Genomic DNA, 22,783 nt, shown 5'->3' with positions numbered 1-22,783 from the left:
TCTATTCTTTATTCTCTCATTTTTCATCCCTTCCCAGGTGTGGTTGATGGATAAGTTACAGGTTGTGGACTCTTGCCTAGCCTACTCAGCTCGCGGCTACTTCTTCCGACAACGTCTAGTTGACGCCCTTGATGAAGGCTGGTGGTTCGACTGGATGTGCAGTTTGTCTGCAGATCGCATTGCCTGCCGGTGTCCCTAGCTCAATCTACCAGCAATGAGCTATAGCATGTCCTGGCAGACTGGAATTCAGTTGATTGGCTTGACTCACTGTGTATTCTATTTCCCGTTCCGGTTCCAGCCCTAGTTAGGCCACGATCAGACTTGCCCGCCAGAGGGGATAGAGTATCCTGCTGCGTTCCCGGTTCGAGGTGCACAGCTTGCTCGACATGCCGTAGCGTGGAGGACTAGAGAGCTCCTGGCCCCCGCTCCCACTTTCAGTTGCACTTTGTCTGACGAATGCATAGATTGGCTCAATGAAGAGGCACAGATTGGACCCAGTATGGCATCAGGGGCTTCAACCAGCTCTGGAAGGGGGCACAGGAACACCTGACTTATCTATGCCCCGGATTTATTGCTTTATCAGTACTTTCAAGTTTTCTTTATGATTGTAATAAAAAGCAACTTCAATTTATATGCAAGAGTAGGAGAATTTTGTATTGAAATCAATGAAATTGAAGGTTGTGAGTACTGAAAATTTTCCGCTTTGGTCCAAAAATGGTCTAAGTTGTAAAAAGATTAATTTGAACAAAGTCAACTTTATCAAAGCTTTTCAAAACCGTTTTCGATATGGATCAGAACTGGACATGCCTGAGATCTGTCACTGAGATGCCCAACCCCGGATTCCTGTAACTGGAAAGTTGCCCCTAGTCTGAAGAGTACCGCGACATTGCACAGCAATGGAAAGTTGCCCCTAGTCTGAAGAGCACTGCACCAGAGATCATAGCCGAACTCTTGAATGCTGAATAGACAAAGATAACCGAGATGATCAAATGGACAAAGTTGATCGGGGAAAAGTCTATGGCTAAACTTCAGGATGAAGTTGCCTACGTATCCCAAAGATGAGAATCAAGCCTTACGTAGTTCAGGCTTAGGTTCACTCGAGTATTTTCACTGTCCTTTTACGCTCTAACTTTTGCCAAGGCCGCCCTTTGCGGGTTTTCAACCTTGTGAGCTCAGTTTTTATATTTTCCAATTTTCTATGCTCTAACTTTTGCCTAGGTTGCCCTTTCAGGTTTTCGGCCTAGTGAGCCTCTCAAGGGTAATATTTCTTCAACTTGTCCATGTTGATCGGTTGTGAGAACTCTAGGCCATCTAGATCCATCAGAACCACAGCTCTACTTGACCAGATGGACTTGATGATATAAGGGCCAGTCTAATTGGGTCTGAACTTGCCCCTAGGGTCATTGATGGGAGCTCGGTTGTCCTTGAGCACCAAATCTCCTTCTTTTAGATTCCTAGACTTAACTTTCCTGTTGAAAGCCCTGGCAATTCTGCGCTGATAACCTTGAACATGGTACAGTGCTTTCAGTCTTCTCTCATCAAAGAGCATGAGTTCCTCACATCGGCTCTGCTACCAATCTGCCTCGGCTATCTGACACTCAGCCAACACTCTCAATGACGGAACCTCAATTTCAATAGGTAGAACGGCCTCCATCCCATAAACCAATGAATGCGGAGTCGCCCCAGTAGAAGTTCTAATTGAAGTCCTGTAGCCCCACAGAGCAAACGGCAGCTTATCTGGCTAATCCCGGTAGGTTTCCACCATCTTTTGCAGTATGTGTTTGATATTCTTGTTGGCGGCCTCAACTGCTCCATTGGTTTGCGGCCAGTATGTGGACGACTTATGAAAAGCCACGTTATATTTCTCCAACAAGTCAATCACTTCCTTCTTGAAGTGAGACCCGTTATCTTAAATTATCTGATTTGGGACCCCATAGCGACAGATGATGTTGTTTCTGATGAACTTTGTAGCATGTGAAGCTTCAACACCACATAGGATTGGGCCTCAACCCACTTTGTAAAGTAATCTATCGCGACCAGGATGAACTCATGCCCGTTTGACCCCTTTGGAGTGACAGCCCCGATCGCATCGATCCCCCAAACTGAAAATGGCCATGGCGAAGTCATGTTGTACAGCTTTGAAGGGGGGACGTTCATGCGGTTTGCATGGATCTGACATTTTTGGCATCGCCGAACAAAGCTGATACAATCTTCCTCCATGGTGGACCAGTAGTAACCCTGTATGAGGATCTTTCGCGCTAGCATCACCCCGTTCATATGCGTACCACATTCCCCTCCATGGGTGGCCTCCATCAGGCGTTTTGATTCTTCAGCTTCAACGCACAGCTTATGCATTCCCAGATGACCTCTCTTATACAATTTCCCTCCACAGATGATGAATTTAACAGCCATTCTTCTGATTACCCTTTTATCTTTGGCATTTGCCCCTGGTGGATACGCCTCCTTTTCCAAGAAGTTCCAAATGTCGTAATACCAGGGGTTCTCGTCTTGAACCTCATTTATTGCAGCAATCGACTCGTAGGCTGGCGCAAATTTATGGTCAATAATGACTGGATGCATCCGGACCCCAAACGGGATGTCTATCATGGAAGATAGAGTTGCTAGTGAATCTGCGAACCTGTTGTTCTCTCTTACAAGATGAGCAAAGTTTAACCTCTCAAACCAAGGAATCAACAAGTCCAAGGTTTGGTGGTACATTATCATCTTTTCTTCTTTGACTTTCCAATCTCCTTTTGCTCGAGACACAATAAGGTTCGAGTCCCCGACGACGTCCAACCGTCTTGCCCCTAGTTCCAGGGCTGCTTCTAAATCGGCAATGCACGCCTCATATTCTGCTTCGTTGTTCGAGACTTTGAATCAGAGTTTGAAGGCTAAAGGGATACGGGAATTGTCGGGTGCTATCAGCAACACCCCTATTCCATACCCGTACTGATTTGACGCTCCGTCAAAGTACATCGTCCAAGTTTCATTGTCGATATGCAAAATGGCCTCGTCTGGGAATAAGTACTCAACTGCTTCACCCCCTTCCATTGGATGATCGGCTAAGAATTCTGCTACTGCTCTTCCCTTGATTGACTTCCGTGTCACATACTTCAGATCGAATTTGGAAAGCAAAAGCAACCAACGAGCTAGCCTACCCATAAGTTCTAGTTTCTCAAAGAGATATTTGATGGGATCTAGTCTCGAAACCAACATTACGGAGTGAGCTAACAGGTAGTGCCTCAGCTTCCTGGCAGCCCATACCAAGGCAAAGCAAGCCTTTTCCAACGGTGTGTAACGGGTCTCATACTCTAGCATCTTCTTGCTTAGGTAATAGATGGCCCTCTCCACCTTGTCCTCTGATTCTTGCGTGAGCATGCAGCCCCTTGTAGTCTTAGTTACTGAAAGGTGCAATATCAACGGCTTCCCTGGTTCAGGCGGTGACAACACAGGTGGGTTCCGTAAGTATTCCTTGATCCGTTCAAAAGCAGCCTGGCATCGACCATCCCATTGGAACTTCGTTCCTTTCTTCAGGAGACCAAAAAGTGGTTCACAAGTTAAGGTTAATTTCGAGATAAACCGTCTTACGAATTGCACTTTACCTAGAAAGCCTCGCACCTCCTTTTCAGTCCTTGGTGGTGGCATTTCTAAGATGGCCTTGATTTTGGACGGGTCGACTTCGATACCTCTCTGTGTAATTAGAAACCCCAGCATTTTCTCCGCTGTAACACCAAACGTACACTTCTGAGGATTCAGTCACAATCGAAACTCCTTGATCCTTTGGAAGAACTTTTGCAAGGCGGCGTCGTGGCCCTCTCTTTCTTTGGACTTGACGATCATGTCGTCCACGTACACCTCAACCTCTTTGTGGATCATGTCGTGCAATATTGCGGTCGCGGCCCATTGATATGTAGCTCCAGCATTCTTCAACCCAAACAGCATTACTCTATAGCAGTATGTCCCCCACGGGGTGGTGAAAGCAGTCTTCTCCCGGTCTTCCGGTGCCATCACTATCTGATTGTAGCCTGAGAAGCCATCCATAAACGAGAGCAAAACATGCCCCGCTATGAAATCCACTAACTCATCAATATGCGGCAAGGGAAAGTCGTCCTTCGGACTAGCTCTATTCAAGTCCTTGAAATCTACGCATACCCTGATCCTGCCATCCTTCTTCGGCACAGGAACAATGTTGGCCAACCAAGTCGGGTATTCGGATACCAGCAGGAAGCCTGCGTCGATTTGCTTGGTGACCTCTTCCTTAATCTTGAGAGCCCAGTCAGGACGAATTCTTCTGAGTTTTTGCTTGATGGGTCGGGCCTTGGGGTCAAGAGGGATCTGGTGCTGTACAATCTCAGGATCGATCCCAGGCATGTCTTCGTAGGACCACGCGAAAACATCTTTGAAATCTTTTAATAAAGCGACTAAGTACTTGCGTTCCTCCAAAGACAACGTGGACCTGATCTGGACCAGCCGCGGGTCCTTCTCAGTACCAATATTCGCAGTAGTGATTTCGTCAACTAAAGGTTTAATAAATCTTTCCTGCTCTTGTTCAATTAAGCATTGCAAAATCGGAGGAATTTCTTCCTCGTCGTTTTCATCAAAATTTTGAAAGTCTGAATTAATGCAATAAATCAAGGGCACAGAAAAGTACTCAGAAACCACAGCTACTTGATTCTCATTAAGCACATCCAAATCGTCCGATTCTTCGGTTACAACAGACTCAAAAGAGAAAGAAAAAGACGACCTGGACAAGACTGTGGCATCTGGGTCATCATCCCCAGGATTACCAGACTCAGACTCAGTCGAGCTGGAACCTGATTCCGACTCACAAGATTCAGTGGAATCAGATTCCGGCTCACTACCTGACCCGGTGCTGCGGGACAGAAATCCCTCTTCATACTGCCAAATGAGAGAGGGTGCGATGGATGCATCCAAAATGTTTGCTGGTAGGTCCGCAACTGTTTCATTCCCGATCATGGACACCGAGAAGTTATCCCCCAAGCACTTCTGTTCGATCGGAGGATCTGACAGTAGACAAGCTAGTGCTACCCTAATTTCAATTTCAAAGTCCTTAGACTCCACTTTCTTGCTCTGCTCAGCTTCAGCCAATGGGTCTGTCTGCTCTTCGGTAATGCCATCCCCGGATAACTGCAGGTCGAAGAAGATCTCAAACCCCGGCACACGCTTCCTCTCCGCATTCAACCATGGCTCTGGGAAGCCACAAAACGGAAAGTCCTCCCCCTCCCGGACGAAGCGTCCATTTACGGTACCCTGAATGGGCAGGTGCATTAAGTCAAAAGGCTTCCCCGCCTGCTTTGCTCTGGCTCTCCCAGCCATCTCCTTACCTTTCCTTACCCAATCCTCTTTGGTGGGTAGATAACCCAAGCCAAAGGTATGTGGGTTGTGCGGCACTTCGGCCAATGCTGCGACGCCCTTTCGGCCACTCTTTCCTAATCCCATCCCAGGGACGTGTTGGAGTTTGTTCATGAGGTATATTGATTGAGCACTGACATACACCCCCTCATTAGCTGCCATGGTGTTCCGCACAACCTGAGCCTCAACTATGGTAAATCCTGACATGAACACATCCTCCATACCGTGCTCAATTTCCAAAACTGGCGTGGATACTTCTGGTGGTGGATGGATCGACGAATTCCCAAAAACAATGGCTACTTCCTTCCCATGGGGGTATTTCACCATCTGATGCAAGGTGGATGATACTGCTTTCACCTGATGCAGCCACGGCCGCCCCGAAAGTAGGTTGAAAGTTGCAGGAACCTCCAAGACATGGAAATCTATTTCATGCTGTCCCGGCCCAACCTTGGTTTGAATTTTCACTGTCCCCATTACCTCTCTGCTCGTGTTATCATATGCCCGAATCACCTGGGCTGTCGGTGCAAAGTCCGCAATTTTTAAACCGATTGCATACGTTGTCCTTGCCGGGCAAACGTTGATGGCGGATCCGGTATCAACAAGAACCACCGGGATCCATTTGTTTCTACATTCCACCGAAACGTAGAGTGGCTTGTTGTGGTTCGTCCCCTCGGGGGGCAATTCCTTGTCGAAAAAAGTCAGCATCGAGGTAGCCCCTCCCGGAAAAACTAATCCTACCAGCTGCTCTGGCGTGGTTTCTATTGAGAGCTTGGCCTTGTCCATTGTCGATAGGACAGCCTGTCGATGAACACGTGATGCCATAAGCAGTCCCCAGATGGAGATGTCGGGTTGTATCTTTTTCAACTGCTTCAATACCGCCTCTTCTTCGAGTTTTTTTTCTTTCTACTTCTCTGCCTCCTTATCTTTCCCAGACGCCTCTGGCTGATCTAGATGTGGGGGCTTGAAATACCGTCCACTTCTAGTCATATGATCGACTTCGCCGATGTACCAGGTATCATCTGGTTGGCTATTCCCCCAATCCTCATCCATGTGGGCAAGACATAAATCATCGTCCTCCCACCACATTCCATCGGCAGCCGACACACACTTGTCCGGCTCCAGCATGACTGTTCTCGTACTTGCAGTACCCTCCATCCGTATGCTCGCAGCATTCTCTGTTTTTGTGTACATAGCAGTTTCAGTCCCCTCATGGGCTTTAGCTTTCTTGATTCTATTAGAATGCTCAAACCTTTCCCGTTCCAATTTTGTTAGTACAGCTGGCTGTTCAATAATTTCTGTATTCAAAGTGCTCCACTCCTGAGCGAGATTCTTGACACCGGCGCTCTCCGGCGATATATTCTGCTCTTCGGCCCTTCCGGCCGTTACTGACATTCTCGCCCCTGCCGGGCCTCGTTCTGGTTGGAATTCTTCTAAGACATCCGGTTGATCATTCAGCCACCCGGTAGCCTCCACCGATTCTTCATAATCAAACCAGTTAACTGCTGTATCCCCTGGATCTTGGTCCTCGAAAAACTGGAGGTTGGCAAGGTCCTCTTCCACAGCCGTCAAACCGTCTGTCCTCTGTCCAAATCCGTCTCCTTGGATCACACACAGCTCTGCCCCTGTCGGCAATTCCACATTTGGCCCATCTTGGCCTAGTAACGAGATGTAGTCGCTCGGACTGTATGCCTTCTCAATAAAACTCCCAGATTCCTCGAACTCTGGCTCAACAATCCCATTTTCCTCTAAAATCTCCGCTCTTCTGTCTTCGATAGTTACCACCATTAGTTCGGGTTGGGTTCTGGAGATGTCCAACATGCACAAGACAGTGCAGTCAGGAGGAACACCTCTGGCTTAGGTAGGTGGGAAAGGGTGATATATATGCTAGGATCGTAAGCCACGACCCTAGTTTGGATAAAGTTGATTCTTTTAGGAGGTGGAGCTTGGTTGTGTGGTGGAAGAGGGTTTGTTGTAACATTGGGTTTCTCGGGAGGTACAATCACCCCGTTGTCAACGAGATCTTGAATCTCATGACGTAATCGGAAGCATTGGTCACTGTCGTGACCGTGTTGCTGGTGAAATGCGCAATATTTGGCTGGGTTGTGGGTAGGGGGAAGTTTTTCTGATAATGGCCGCGGTTCTAGGGGTTTCAAGTGCCATTTTTTTATTAAAACTCCCAGAGCTTTGGACAGGAGCATATATAATGGGGCGAAGGTCCTTTGGTTTTTGGGCAGGTATTTGGATGTTTCTGTGCTGCTTCCGAACGCACCGGAGAATGGCATAGCTGCCATAGTTCTTAGAGGGGTGTTAGTGGTGACCATGCTCACTTCGGAGGCTCTTGTAGTTGCAGCACCGCTCGGGCCTGCGTTGTTGTTGCGATTGAAAGTTCTTCGGGGTTGCTCCTGGTCATTATCAATCAAGCCCTGCTTCAAGGCATCCTCAATCTATACTCCCATCTCATACAGATCTGAAAAGGTAGGGAATGGGAGCACGATCATTTTCTGCATCAGCTTAGGCTGGAGATTGCGCACAATCATCCTAATCTGATCTTTATCTGTGGGCCTTACGGTCATCATCGAGGCCTTGGCCCTCCATCTGGTCACGAACTCTGAGAAGCTCTCCTAAGGCTCCTGCCTTGTCGTCTCGAGGTCACGGGTCGTAATCTCGATTTGCGTGTTATATGAGTATTATGCGATGAAGGCCTCTGCCATCTCATCCCAGTTTCTCTTGACGTCGTCTTCTAATTTGGCATACCATATGGCCGTCACACTTGACAGGGTCTGGCCAAACAAAGATAGCTTCTGTAGTCTGGTGAGGCCCATCGGCCCTAAGATATCTGAAAACAACCTCAGGTGCACCATGGGATCCCCGGATCCATCAAAACGGTCAATTTGTGGCATCTTGAACCGATCTGGCAGCGTCACAGCCGCGTTAGTATACCCGTCCTCAATATCAGGGATAGTCTTGACTCCCTGGGATTTCTTAAACATCTTTTCCAGCTTGCTTAGTTTTAATGCTGTGGGGTCCACTTCGAAATCGAAGGGAGAATCCGGTGCATTGATAGGCATGGGTGCCTTGGATAGTTGCGGTGGAATCGGGGCCGGAGCCAGCCCCGTTGGAATGTCTGTATCCTCTTGGAAATTCTGGACATTTGGTGTCTCCTTGGGTATCGGAACCCTTGGTAAGGGAGGAGCTTGATGTGAAGCAGATGCCCCGGCTTGCTGCTGTAGCCTTACGATTAACTCCGCTTGTTCAGTCATAACCGTGGCATGTTGCTTGGCGAACTCTGCCTGTCGGACAGCGTCTTGCTGCATAATTTTCATGCTCTCTTGGAGCTGGTGCACTATCTCCTCTAAGCTTGCCATACTGCTCTGTTCTGATTGAATTACCGATATATATTCCCTCTCTGTGGTGAAAATTGAGACCTCAATCTGATTGTCCACTGGTAGGGTTGACCACTGCTCTGGCAATCTCTGCTCAGATATACTGCGTCTTCTCGCCCTTCATCTGATAACTGGGGGTAGAGAATAAAACACTGGTTGTCCGTCAACCAGATCCTCAAATCAATTGAGTTGGCGACCTCTAGTCCAGAGTTCTTGGGGAATATCTACTGGGTCAGAAGCAATTGTGCTAAACTACCTAGCAAGAAGATAAATAAAGCAATATGGAAATAAATAACCAGACAAACGGGTAGCATAACAGCGTAAAATAAATACACAACACACAGTTGGGCATCACAACACACGGTTGATAAGCTGAATACACTGTTCCTCAATACTGATTATTATCCCCGAATCACTGTTTCCAAAACTGAACCTGATACCCGCAAATAATTGATTCTCAAACACTGAACTGGCGCCCGCAGGCCTGATGCCCAAACTTGCAAACTGATACATGCATTCCTGTAGAGACACACTCTAAGCACATAGCAGATAAGTGAGAGCCAAAACACCCCTATGTTGGGGTAGGGTTTCCCTGTGCTAGTTTGTCAGGAGCTAGGGTTTCACTATGCATGCAGCGGTTTCAAATAACCTAACATTGGGTAAGCAACCTGTCCTAGTTTGGAATGGTCACTATGGATTCCGAATATGCACTAGGTCGAATGGTCAAAAGGGTGCCCCGGTGAAACCGGGGTTTGTGCTCCCATACTGGCAGAGCCCGTAACCGGTCAGCCTTATGGCATGCTTTGACAAAGCAAGCCTCCAGCAAATCGTTCAGGAATAGCAGATGGCAAACACGGTGTCCTAGGTGCACCAATGCACATGCAATGCAAAGAAACACATAAGTGTAGTCAAAACAAGATATCATGAGTTCGAGTCAAGTTCTCTAACTCCCTAGCAGAGTCGCCAGAAACTGTAGACGTCCCCGAACGCCCCGGGAGGATGAATCCCATTCTGTTCATATTGGGTTCACTACAGTTCAGGACTCTCAAATTGTCACGGTTCTAAATCTGAACCAAAGAGTCCAAATCCGGCAAATCGTTTTGGAAAACAAATTTTTAGAAAAAGAAGTGCCAAACATGGACTGCTTTGCCAGATACAGAGTCACCACCTAAATATTTGATTTTGGAAAATTTAGGAAACCCTGACTCGGTGCTAAAGGCCACGTGTCCGTCATCACCAATGTTGCCTTGGCTCGGGAACTTGGGTACGATTGGGAAAGGTCAGCCATGAGCACCCCCTCTCGCTCGATCCGAAGATCTGCCTCTACTAACCATGATATCCAATTTTGAAAACGTTATGTGTTCTTATTCCAGTTATTAGCCTAGATTTACTATGTGATGCGCACAGCATAACAAGTATAGACTGAGTTGCCTGAATTGGGATAAAGCATTTCATGTCTGTTTTGAAAACGGTTTGCTACTCGCAAGTAGGCTAAAATGCAGGTTTTGCCACCCTCAAGTGGGCTTAGAAAAGATGGGCTTTAAAACTCACAGTTTTAATGCATTATTCCAATTCAGGTAATTCAACCTCCACCCGTAAGCATTCAAGCAATTATATCATACAAGCAAATAGCCTCATGGTAAGCATGTTGTCATGGCAACACTCACACGCATGCAAGGATGCTAAAGCAAAAAGACTTACAGAGTACTCCAAGCCAAAACAAAAACTATGTTAGAAATGCATAGTCCTAATTGTACAGAAATGCCTAATGTAACACATGCAGGAATGCAACTACAATAGACTCAGCTATTCTGAAATGACATGTGAAATGCTACAGCTAACACGTATTCAGTTTGGGATTGAAATACAAATGCAGTTAGTATGATGCGCCGAGCCCGGTGCATGCAAAACGAATGAATATATGCAAACATGCTATCATAAGTATGCTAATTGAAACATGCCCTAAACTAACCATCGAAAGCTAGTAAATAAAAGGGAAGAAAGACGTGAGGTTAGAAGACATACACACACTCACGCACACTTATTACACAATTGCCCTCGCTCGGAGGGTCCGAATAAATAATACTAAATTAATTATTACAGAACTTTTAATTAATTAACAAATTAAATAGAAAGGAAGGTGGCCGCAGCCCTACCTCGGAATGCGTGGATGATGCATGCTCGATCCTCCTCGCCCGGAAACCCATACCATGCCACTGTTGCCTCTGTTTACACTGCCTCACCCCTCTGAAAATTATGAAAGTCTCCAAACCACTTTTAATTCATCCTCCGAGTGCTCTGGGATGTCCCCGGCCAGGATAAAAGGTCACCGGCCATGGGAACAATCTTATCGGCCAGAACTTGTGCCACCAGCTGGACTTTGGTGGCCGGTCGGCACTGTATGTGGCCGGTCGGCCATTGATTCCTGCAGAATCCTGCAGTTGACAACAGCAGAGGACAAGCAGTGTATGGCTTGGAATTTTCAAGCAAATGTGTGCATGGCCACTCTCCCAATCATGTAATGGACTCAAGGGAGTGTGGCCCTCGACCCTCGGGCCATGAATTGCGCATTTCGATGCATGATGGCCTAAGAGGCCAAGTTACAAATCAATGTAAATCCATGCAAACAAAATAAATGAGTGCCATTGACCTATCATACTGAGGTCAAGGGCGTCGGCGACCGAGGATCGAGGCGCGTTACGTCACTTTGAGCACGAACGCACCTCAATTCTCATGCTTGGTTTGACACCCCAAACAAAACAATGCAATACATGTATACAAATATGGCTCAGGTGTGTAAGATGGCTTGAGTATGCAAACATGCCAAATGTAATGCAAACCAAGCATGCAAACATGCAATGTGATGCAAACTATCATACAATGCTATGACATCAAATGCAATTAGCTAAACAATATGCAAGTGTGCAAACATGATACAATGCAAACACGAAACCAAAATAATGTAACATGATCATGCAATGGTGGACTTGAACCAAAGGGGCAGACCTCAGCCCACCCCAAAACAGTGACCAAAAGTGGTGCAAGAGGGCACAAATCATGTATGCAAGCATGCACACACCAAGGTTCATTACTTAAGCATGGAAGGGGACAACTCTAAGCACACATAAGGACAATATACTTGGACATTAAACACTCATGTTAAACTCTGAAAAGCATGCAAAAGATGACACCAAAACATGCTAGGGAATGGATGTGAAAAAGGAAGCATTCAAGGCCACAAAAAGGAGTATTCTACTACGACCACCCCAACCACTCATGGCATGAATCATGCAACCAAAAATAGAGTTTTAATGCATCAAAATATGCCCCAAAACCCACTGATATGGCAGCCTCGAATGACTTAAACACAAGGCATGCACTATGACCCTTTTTAAGGCACAAAAGAACAACCCTTCAAGGCAAGAAAGTGATGATGAATGTAAGCATACAAGCATGGATTAGGGGCTGAAATGGCATGTGAAATGACTCCAAATCATTGAAACCACCCAACTAAAGCATGCTAATGACTCACACACTCAAGGCTCACAAGCCAAAATACAAAGGGGCTATACCAAACATGGAAAATATGATCAAATCAGCACCCAACAGACTTCAAGCATGGTAAGACATGGCTAAGAACTTCACAAAGTTAGGCCAAAACATGAGAGCATGGTGGGCTAAATGCATGATGCTCTTCTAGGCAAAATAAGGGAATATAAAGCAAGTATATTATGCATGCGAGGGACCTTTAATCCGACCAAAAATAGAGGCAACATATGACTAAACAACATCCAAAAAACCTCTAAAATGGGTTCAAAAACAACCAAGCACATATGCTACCCTTATGAGCCAAGAACATGCACAAATGAGAGACTATGGAGAGAGGGGTGTCCCTCCGCTATGCAAGACCTCAAAACCCCTTCATCACCACTAAAAATCCACTGGATTTCAGTGGTGAGAAGGCCAAAACACAATAGGATTCAAAGCTCAACAAAGAGAGCACAAAAAAGGGCCAAACAAGGCCTACGAGGGGGAGGTCGACCCCCAACACCAAAGTGACCTTAATCAAGTATCTTAAGCATGAAAATATAAGAATTTTTTCATTTATTCACAAAGCTTAAATCAGTATGCAAGATAGGATAAAAACTAGTGCAAGATTGGGAAAAATAAAGTAAGAATGTTACCCTTGAAGAACACCTCAAGAACAGCAAGGTCAGCCACCTTCTTCTGTCCAAAACCGACCCAAAACTTCAAGAACAAACCCTCAAGACCTCCCAAGTCGAAGTATGGTGTAATGGTGTGTGTTTTAGTGCAAAACTAAGAACAAAACACACTCTTAGGCCCTTAAACCCACACAAAATGAAGAGAGAGAGGGAGATATAGAGAGAGAAGGTGTATATCAGATATATGTATGTTCTAGGTCTGATTTTGCTGAACCCCATCAAAGGAGAAGAGGGGTCTCTTATATAGACAAGGGAAAGACTAAGCTTCCAAGGGAAGCTATTAAAAAAGGGTCAAGTCTTCCTAAAGAAGCCAAGGCAAAGGGGCCAAGGCTTCCTTAGGAAGCTGGGACAGGTGTCCAAGCTTCTTGAGGAAGCTAAGACAAAGGTCCAAGCTTCCTCAAGAAGCTAGACCAAAAAGGTGCAAAAGCGGCAAAACAGCCACACCCGTGCATGGAGAGAAGGGTCCATGCATTCCAGCTGGCATAGCTGGCATGCATTATGCCCGTAAAAGGCAAAAAGGTGGTACTGGCCAGCAAAATGGGCCATCGGCCAAACAGATGGTCGGCCGACCACACCAAATGCTGACTGGCCAATGGTGTATTTCACCAATGGTCGGTAGCAAGAAGACACGGCCGGTGGCCTTAAGCCAAGGCCGGTGGGGGTCAGGGGTAGCTAACAAACTACTCTCTACCCTCAGGTACAAAAACACACAAGTCCTTGGTGGAAAACCAAGCACAAAACAAGCAAGTCGAGAGATCCTGAGGCAAGGCGCGCAGGCAAAACCTCCGGGAACTCAAAACAAACATGGACATGGATGATCACTGAGTGTTCAAGCAGTGACGTCCAAGTCTTTGAGGACGGTCAAAAATGGGGTGTCTACACCACAGTAGCATCTTTGACAGCTGATGCATCAGAAGCAACCGATATGTTCTTTATCTTTGGTTGTATTATAAACAACACAATCAAGTCTGACTCTTCCATGCGCGGCCGTTTATTAGTAAGGTTTTCCGAAGAGTCAGCTTTTTGCTCAGCAGGACGCTTCTTCCTCCTGTGCTCGGTCACCTGGCTATTCTGTTGATCAACAATCAGCTCCATTTCAGTCGTATCAATCTGAGCCATCTCTTCAACAAGAGTAGATGGAGAAGACTCAGCCCTAGTAACGAGCAGACGGGGTGGAGGTTCAGATTGGTCGGCTTCGGCTTTCCTTCGGGCAGCCATCCTCTCGGTGTTATTTCTCCTAGCCATCTGGGTGATCGACTCCCCAGCCATGTTGTCAGGATATGAGCCGGGTAGGTCCCCTAAGTTGGTGAAAATATCTTCAAACGAGACGTCTGCTCGGCCTGAAGTGGATGGAGGGTTGAGGTCAGCTTCCTCAAAAGACAAATTTAGGGCCACGTCAACCTCCTCCTCTAGTCTATCGAATCTGTCCAAGGTGGACTGATTCGGTTGCTCAGCGACTTCTTCGGCTATTTATTCGTCCGCTGGCTCTGAATCTGAAACTTCAAGACCAATCTGCCTAAGATTCTTAAAGTTCGGGAAGATAAACACCGTCAGCTGCTATTCGCCCCTGGGAATCGGAATGTTATCTGCGCCCGAAAATGTAGCGTAAGTTGGCTTGTATCTCAGAAGTATGTGGGCCACCCTCCATTGCTTCTGGAGATTTGGACGGCTGAAGAACTGGAGTGCGATTTTGATTTGCGCAAGTACAATGTCGTTAGCCGAGACGATAACTTTTTTCAAATTGTTACCTACGTAAATGAAATGGTTAAGTGCATAGAATCTAAGTCGAGTAAATATATAAACAAATACACATGGAAGACTATACGGCCACCTAGTTCGCCTTTTCGCCTAGGCACAGGATCTAGGCGATCTTCGCTCTCATCGAATTCCCAGTTGTCTCGGACAACGACCATGACATCATCAACACACTTGCCAGAGCTGGCAAGCATAGTCACCAAATGATGGTCGGTGTCCTTAGCCCTAAGAAAGTGGTGCCCCTACCGGCCAGAGGATTTGGCCAAGGCATAACAATGCCGAATAGCAGGGATTCCAAGATTGAGCCTAAGGCATCGGTTTAGTTCTACAATTCCCATTATGATTCAGTAAAAATTTACGTTAGGTTGAGAAGGGATTAAACCCCAGTGACGAAGGACGACCCTCAAAAATGGGTGAAGGGGGGAAACGGACTCTGCCCTCAGCAATTGATAGAAGAAGAAAGATGATTGTACTCTCATCTGTCCTCTCCATATCAACTACGCTCTGCTACGAGTGACAGATGGACGTCGTCAGGAATGGAAAAATGATGACGAAAACCAGAAACTCGATCTACAAAAAGAAGGGCTTTCAAATGTTTCGCCATCATAGCCAGTATAGGAAGTATTCTAAACTAGAAAACAAACAAGGAAATAAGAGTCGAAATGGAGAAGAGGAGAACTTACAAGAAGCAGAGAGGGCAATGAGGAATGGGACGAAGTTATAGAGGTCGTGAAATGAATGAAGTATACCGACAGGCAACAAGAAACTTTGTGTATTAAAAAAACATACATTCGAAGGGACAACACGGTTTCAAATCGCATTAAATGAATGAAGTGTACGAAGGGGCGGGAAATTATAATAATTCCTAAAAGGCGCAGACGTTCTGACACTTGTGTTGGAATGAGGGTAATCACCATATTTTTTACTCTCTAAGTTCAAAACCAAACATGCCGACTAACTGACATTAGTAGGATGTTTGGGGGACAATTGTGGGAGCCGAATATTATTTTTATGTAGAAAAGCCAAGTGAATTTAAAGAACAATCAGGATATATACTATTTGGTTCCGGCCTGAGGGGATCTTGAAGCTGAATAACTAAATCGGCCATATAATCACCCGTAAAAGAAGCCGAGTGCAAATAGGCATGATAGAATGGCCGAGTGAGCAATTATACGCTGGATTAAAGGTGGGCTCGACCCCCAAGATCAGTGATGAGTATAATAGGAGGAGCATCAATCAAAGAGAGGTATGTGAGAATAAATAAGATTAACTTGTGATACAAGCAAACGAGAGAGTATATATTGACTTGTCCGTCAGAGTGCTAATACCGGCACCGCCAACCGGAGTGTTCATCCTTTTTCAGGTGACAAGCTGAGGATCAGGAGCGTCCTACAGGATACTAGAGTATTTCCAAGCCATATTCCCACAATTACCGGCACCCCCGACCGGAGTGCTCATCCTTTTTCAAGTGACAAGGTAAGGATCAAGAGCGTCCTACAGGATACTAGAGTATTTCCAAACCATATTTCCACAATTTTCTATTAAAAATTAGACAAAAAATAATACATTGATAGTAACGTGACATAAAAATATTTTGTTATATATAACTCACATCTTTAAAATAAACTTAAATCCCAATATAATAATATATTTTTTATGTTATGTGACAGTTATGATATTTTTTGCTTAATTTTGAACTTGAGTTAGCTTTAAGAGTAAATTGGAAAAAATTTAAAACATAAAAGGCCAAAAAAAAAAAAAAAAAAAAAAAAAAAAAAAAAAAAATCTTTAATAGCCAAAGTAGGAAAGTGACCAAATACAAAATGAGCAAAGTGTAATTTATCCAAAATAAATTCAAACACAGGTCAAGGCTCAAAATTGTTGTTCAATGTCAAGGAATTAACTCTCCATGTTACTATTACTTCATTAACCCCTTCTCTATTTTTCTTTTGGACAAGGCTTTTTCCCTTGTTTGAGGATAATTTGAATAATTTATTTTGTACACCTACTTTGTTAAATAAATAAGCACAAGAATAATAAAGTGCTTTCTTCACCATAGACCCACAAGAAGTTTGAAGAATCTAATCACCGAATAATTTTTCAGTATCTATTTTAAGTTTGAATAAAGATTGATAGTTATCATTTTAGAGTTCTAAAGAGAGTTCTACTGATATGGTATGGAGTGAGACCTACATGTGATGTGATATGTGCCTATATTTTTGTTTTGTTTTTATTTATATTTTTATTTTCTCTTGCCATATCAGTAGACCTCTCTTTAGAATTTCAAAATTAGATTTCTCTGTCATTGTTGTTTAAGTTTCTGATAATACTTGATGAACTACAAACTTAAAAAAGAAAGAAGAAGACAACATTACTTGACTGTCCTTAAAACAGAAGCCTGTACAATTAAGACCCAAAAATAAAACACGAATATCCACGAGAGCGATGGCTCTAAAATTGCACCTCAACAAAATGAAAATGAACATATTGTATACATCAAGAGGAGGGGGGATAAAAAATATGTATTACTTCAAAATCTTATTTTATTTGGTTAATAAAGTGCTTTCTTCAAAATATTAAAAAATAATTAAATAATTTAACCTTATTTCACTATTACTTCATTAACCTCTTCTCTATTTTTTTTGTTTTTGTTTTTTGGACAAGGATTTCCCCCTTGTTTAAGTTAAGAATAATTTGAATAATTTATTTTGTACATCTACTTTGTTAAATGAATAAGCACAAGAACAATAAAATGCTTTATTCAACATAGACCGACAAAAAGTTCAAAGAATCTAATCACCCAATAATTTTTCAGCATCTATTTTAAGTTTCTAATTATACTTGACAAACTACAAGCTTTAAAAAATAAAAATAAAAATGGGACAACTCATTACTTGAGCGTCATTAAACCAGAAGCCTATCCAATTAAGACCCAAAAATAAACCATGAATATCCACAAGAGCGATCACTCTAAAATTGCACCTCAAATATAATAGTTGCGATGTCAACAAAATGAAAATGAACATATTGTATACATCAAGAGGAGGGGGGCTGACAAAATATGTATTACTTCGAAATCTTATTTTCTGCTGGAGCTGCCTTTCCACAACAACTTCAACATGGATGAGAATAGGCCCTAAACAATGGCGTCCAATTGAAGAGAATCTGAAAAGCTGTTAATCAGATTTAAAAAACACTTCTTAGAAACACAAACACAAAAATCCCAGGAATTTTTTATTTTATTTTTTTGTTGTAGCTATTCAAAAGATAAAACAAGTTTAGGCATCAACTTTCACACAAGCAATGGTGACCATTTTTTAAGCATGCCAAGATAGAAGTAAAATTAAATGTAAATTACAATTACCTCCATTAGAGTTTCAGACAGATACAAAAGAAAAAATAACAAAAACTGGCCCTTCTCTCTCTCTCTCTCTCTCTCTCTCATGCATTATTTTGTGTGACAATGCACACTAATCAAGGCTATTTCAACAGCCTTCACAGTTCAAAAACAAATCATGAAGTATATGAAACCCTAAAAAACCCTAATCTGGTAAAGCTGGATAGATTGAAATTGGGCATGGATATTGACAAAATAACAAGAATGGCACAGTATGCTTACTTAAAAGAGACAACCTTCGGGAGAGAAAATGAATATGTGACAATTGTAAACGCCTCCAGAGTGGAGAGAACTACAACTCATTTGATCTTTTGGGTGTCTTATTTTTATTTGATTTGCGTTTGAACATATAGACATAAAAGCAAGGCTGTCCATGTAAAGAAAAGGAAAGAAATCTTTGTGCATTAAACATATAGTGTTGAAGGAATAATAAGATATACTAATTTTATCTTTCTCGAGCTTTTGATACTGTTCTTGCCTCTAACCCAAATTATTACCATCAAGGGAGACTAAGCTCTCAACATAGGTATCCACTGGAAGACAGTTGCACATGTTAGGTATTCCAGGATTCCTAAATTTACCATCTTTCAAATTGTAAAGAACTAACAGATTCTCAAATTTCAATAAAATTTCACCATTTTTCGAAATGCACAATGGTGTGCAGTGGCAAATTCTTGACACTACAGAATATGGTATTGTGAACGACTTAGTCCAAGGTTCTCTCTCGCCATTCTCGTTCATTACCCATACATCAGCACAAGTCGAGAAGTTGCAGAGCACATGGAGGCATCCTTTTAAAACACACAATGTCAAATCAATAACACAATCCCCGAAATCAGATGGCACAATTGCTGCATACGTTTCCTTCTCCAAATCAAGAGAAACAACCACCCAAGAAGAGTAACTCGATTCCGTATCAACATGGGTGACCCAATGGAGAGCCTGATTTGCAAATTATCTTGAAATAAATGGATGTGGAGGAATACCATAAGGAAAGTCTCCGATCCTCCTCCACAAATTCCTCCTCAATGAATAAACCACCACCCCCACCCCACTTTGGTTCTGACCCTCACTAAAGATCCTAACCACCTTGTAGTCATCGGTAGACTTATCATAACCAAACCCACATGCTCTTGTAAACGCATTTTTAGCATCCAAATTTGGCAATATCTTGTGTTTCCTAGTAGATGGGTTCCATAATGATTATAACATGTCGACTGTAACCAGCCCACACCAACCCATTACATGAACCTAAAATAAAAACTACATTACCATCTACTTGAAATGGACAATCAAGTTCAACGGCGGTTTCTTCATCATTCATCAGATTCAAGTTGTTTATTATTGAATACAGAGTAAAAGAACACAACTTCAAATCAAATTCTGGAATATATCTCAGTATCAGTCTCTGTTGTATATAATCATCATCGTCAGTCCTAGATGACATACTATAGCGATCCCGATTTTCCCTTTCGTGCTTAACTGTAATCCGGATTCGGTTTCGTAAGAGTTCTACGGTCTTATCCTCTTTCTATCCCTTTCTCTTTGTGTTCGAGCTTTGGGTTGTGTTGGGCAAGTTGGGAATAAGTTGGGAATAAGTTGGTTGTGTTTTAAAACGTAAAATCTTTGCCCAGTTTTTGGTCCCTCCGCTCGAGTGGCGCTTTTGACGCTCGAGCGGGACTCTGTTGTTGCTTGTCCGCTCGAGCGGGGGTGTTGGCGCTCGAGCGGGGAAATCATCCATCCAGTATTTCGTCTGCAGTGGTATACGCTCGAGCAGGGAGATTGACGCTTGAGCGGGCATCATGTCTGTAAAAGTTCTGGGAGCGTGCATCCGCCACTCGAGCGGGGGATTGGACGCTCGAGCGGGGATCTGTGAGTGACGCTCGAGCGGGGAGTTCGACGCTCGAGCGGGGCGACTTTTATATAAAGCCGAGATCCGACCTTTTTGTTCACTTTTCAACATCTCTTCTCTCTCTTACTTTTCCAGAAAGGTGTTTTGAGAGCTCCTCTCACTAAAACCCTAACTTCTCTCTTAGGATTGATCTAGTAGGAGTTGTTTTCTCACCTTGGGCCTTTACAAAAGTTGTGTTGATCGTCGAGGGCTATCTTTTAATCTGAAAATTTCGAGATTTAGAGCATTTCCGTTTCTTCATCTTCTTCGTTGAGCCCCATCATTCGAGGTAGGGATAACCTACTCCATCTTATGAGCTTTGTCTTTGAATTTTAGCATTTTGATATGTTGGGGGTTGTTGGGTAGTTTCGAGAAAGTTTGGGCCTTTGTGTAATTTTACAAAAGTTGGGGTTTTAAATATAAAAACCTATATGCATGTTAGGCATAGAGAAATGAGATTAATGTTGGGACATTGATGGAAATGGAACCTTAGGGTTGTTTTGTGAATTATGGTAATTTGACCTAATTGGTTTAATTAATTAATGCATATAATTAATTGAAGAAAGCAAGGAATTGAATTGAGAATGTTGATATATTATCCATTTGTGCATTTATTTCCTGCTTAGAAATAATTGCTTTGGGCTACCGGTGGAGGGTAGTGTTGATTGTTGTAGACAATGCATGATGATTAGGCAAACTAAAACTAATCAATCGGATGTGTCATAGAGTATGACGGTTGATAGAATACATTAACTTTATGTATTGAGTGATTGTGTATATGACCAATGTGTTTACATGCATTGTGTAGACGGTTGGTAGAATACATTAACTTTATGTATTGATTGATTGCGTATGTGATTCTGTGTTTACATGCGTTATATTGTGTATAGAACCTTTGTGTTTATATGCATTGTGTAGAGGAGGAGATGGGGGATGTACTCCGCGGTTTAGGGGAAAATGGGGGATGTACCTCTAAACCGGATAGGATTGGGAGGGGATGGGGGATGAACTCCGTAGATACAGCTCATATGCTTGTCTAGAGAAGTGAAGATACAACTCATATGCTTGTCTAGAGAAGTGAAGATACAGCTCATATGCTTGTCTTTGTGAAGTGAAGATACAGCTCATATGCTTGTCTTTGTGAAGTGTAGATACAGCTCATATGCTTGTCTAGAGAAGTGTAGATATAGCTCATATGCTTGTCTAGTGAAGTGTAGATATAGCTCATATGCTTATCTGTTGTAGTGTAGATACAGCTCATATGCTTATCTGTTGTAGTATTGATATAGCTCATATGCTTATCTGTTGTAGTATTGATATAGCTCATATGCTTATCTGTTGTTGTATTGATATAGCTCATATGCTTATCTGTTGTAGCATTGATACAGCTCATATGCTTATATGATGTAGTGTTGATACAGCTCATATGCTTATCTATTGGAATGTTGATATGGCTCATATGCTTATCTGTTGTAGTAGTGATATAGCTCATATGCTTATCTATTGAAAAGTTTGTTTGATTTGATATAGCACTAAAATGTATATCATCATCGTTTGTGAAGTATGGAAGTAGTTTATGTGTTATTGATACAACACCAAAATGTGTATCCACCGTGAATTTTGAAAATATTCTAGTGATGAACTGTAATCTCATCAAAATGTTTTGGCTAGAGTACTGAGCCCTGTTTTCAAACCCAAAGTTGAACAAGAAATGAAAAGTAACTTGTAACGTAGACTTGGTTGTCATGGAATTGAAATAAGATGTAAATGGAGGTGTAAGTATCGACCATCTTTCGGTTGCTAATCTTTTAGGCATTGTTTATAGTTGGTTTAGTATATCTCTGCTGGGCTGTGGCTCACCCTATATGGGAACATCATTTTCAGGTACAGGTAGCATGCCACTTCTGAGGACATAGCTTGGGAGGCTAGGGGCAAACTTACTTTTGTTGCCTTATTTTCCTTTTGTTGTATTACATGTAAATTCAAGCCAAGGGCTTAATGTGTAACCGAGTCAATACTCTCTTTTGTAACCAAGTGTTAACTTGGAAAGCTGTAAGCCCGTAGGGCATTTACTTTTGTTGTTAACGTGTAATACTTTTGTAATGAAGTACTCTGATGAATTGAGGAAACGTGGATCTTTTGTACATAAATGTATGTTTATATTGATGGGTTTAATGTTATTATTTTGAGGGCATTACACATACCGAGGTGGGATTTCACAAATTGGGGACTTGAAATCGAAGAACTCCATGATTTGGAAACGCACCTGAATTGCAGCAGAGACTTAACGAGCAGTCTCAAAAGTATCTCGTCTTCCGGTTGGGGCACTGTGCTTTTCTGGGTCATCTCGATCCTCTCCTCGAGTTCTCCATGATTCGAAATGCTTTCGACCACCATGGATAGTGGTGTTGTGCTTGTCAAGGCGTGTGTATTAGGGTTTTGAGATTCCTCTTAAAACTTCACAAAACAATTTTGAATATGAAAAATTAATTTTAAACTGCTTTGAGCTTTTGAAAATACGAAGTAAAATTGTATGGGCATTGAAAATACTCCCAAGTTTTGTTTTATCAACTTATATCTTCAATAATTTGAGTCAAGAACAGGAATACCTGACATTTATAATTTCAATTCTCAAATGACATGATAAATATTAAACTTTACATGATTAAATTTGTAATTAAAAAAAAAATAACGCGTAATTTATTCAGAGAGAATTTGAGGGCTTGAAATAAATAAATACCACATCTATACACAATTAATC

The 22,783-nt window shown here is 43.0% G+C and overlaps 1 protein-coding gene across 1 annotated transcript; it reads right to left on the bottom strand.

Moving 5' to 3' along the window:
- Positions 1–18,611: 18,611 nt before the first annotated feature.
- On the bottom strand, positions 18,612–19,578 carry LOC145797903 (F-box/kelch-repeat protein At3g23880-like). Its single transcript, XM_082885342.1, has 2 exons — positions 19,411–19,578; positions 18,612–19,073 (listed from the first exon to the last, which is right to left on the bottom strand). The coding sequence occupies exons 1-2, from the start codon at positions 19,576–19,578 to the stop codon at positions 18,612–18,614; spliced, it is 630 nt and encodes a 209-aa protein (XP_082741468.1).
- Between the last annotated feature and the right edge of the window lie 3,205 nt (positions 19,579–22,783).

Source organism: Camellia sinensis, chromosome 8 (assembly GCF_055761805.1).
Source record: "Camellia sinensis isolate YWXY chromosome 8, ASM5576180v1, whole genome shotgun sequence".
Taxonomy (NCBI): Eukaryota; Viridiplantae; Streptophyta; class Magnoliopsida; order Ericales; family Theaceae; genus Camellia; species Camellia sinensis.
The sequence above is the reverse complement of the archived record's forward strand: the minus strand, read 5'-3'. Positions and strand labels throughout refer to the sequence as shown.

Excerpts from the sequence above, each read along its gene's own strand:
- LOC145797903 (XM_082885342.1), bottom strand. The coding sequence starts at position 19,578 with ATGTCATCTAGGACTGACGATGATGATTATATACAACAGAGACTGATA. Across the intron at positions 19,074-19,410 it reads AACTTGATTGTCCATTTCAA|GCTCTCCATTGGGTCACCCA; the intron begins GTAGATGGTAAT and ends TTTGCAAATCAG.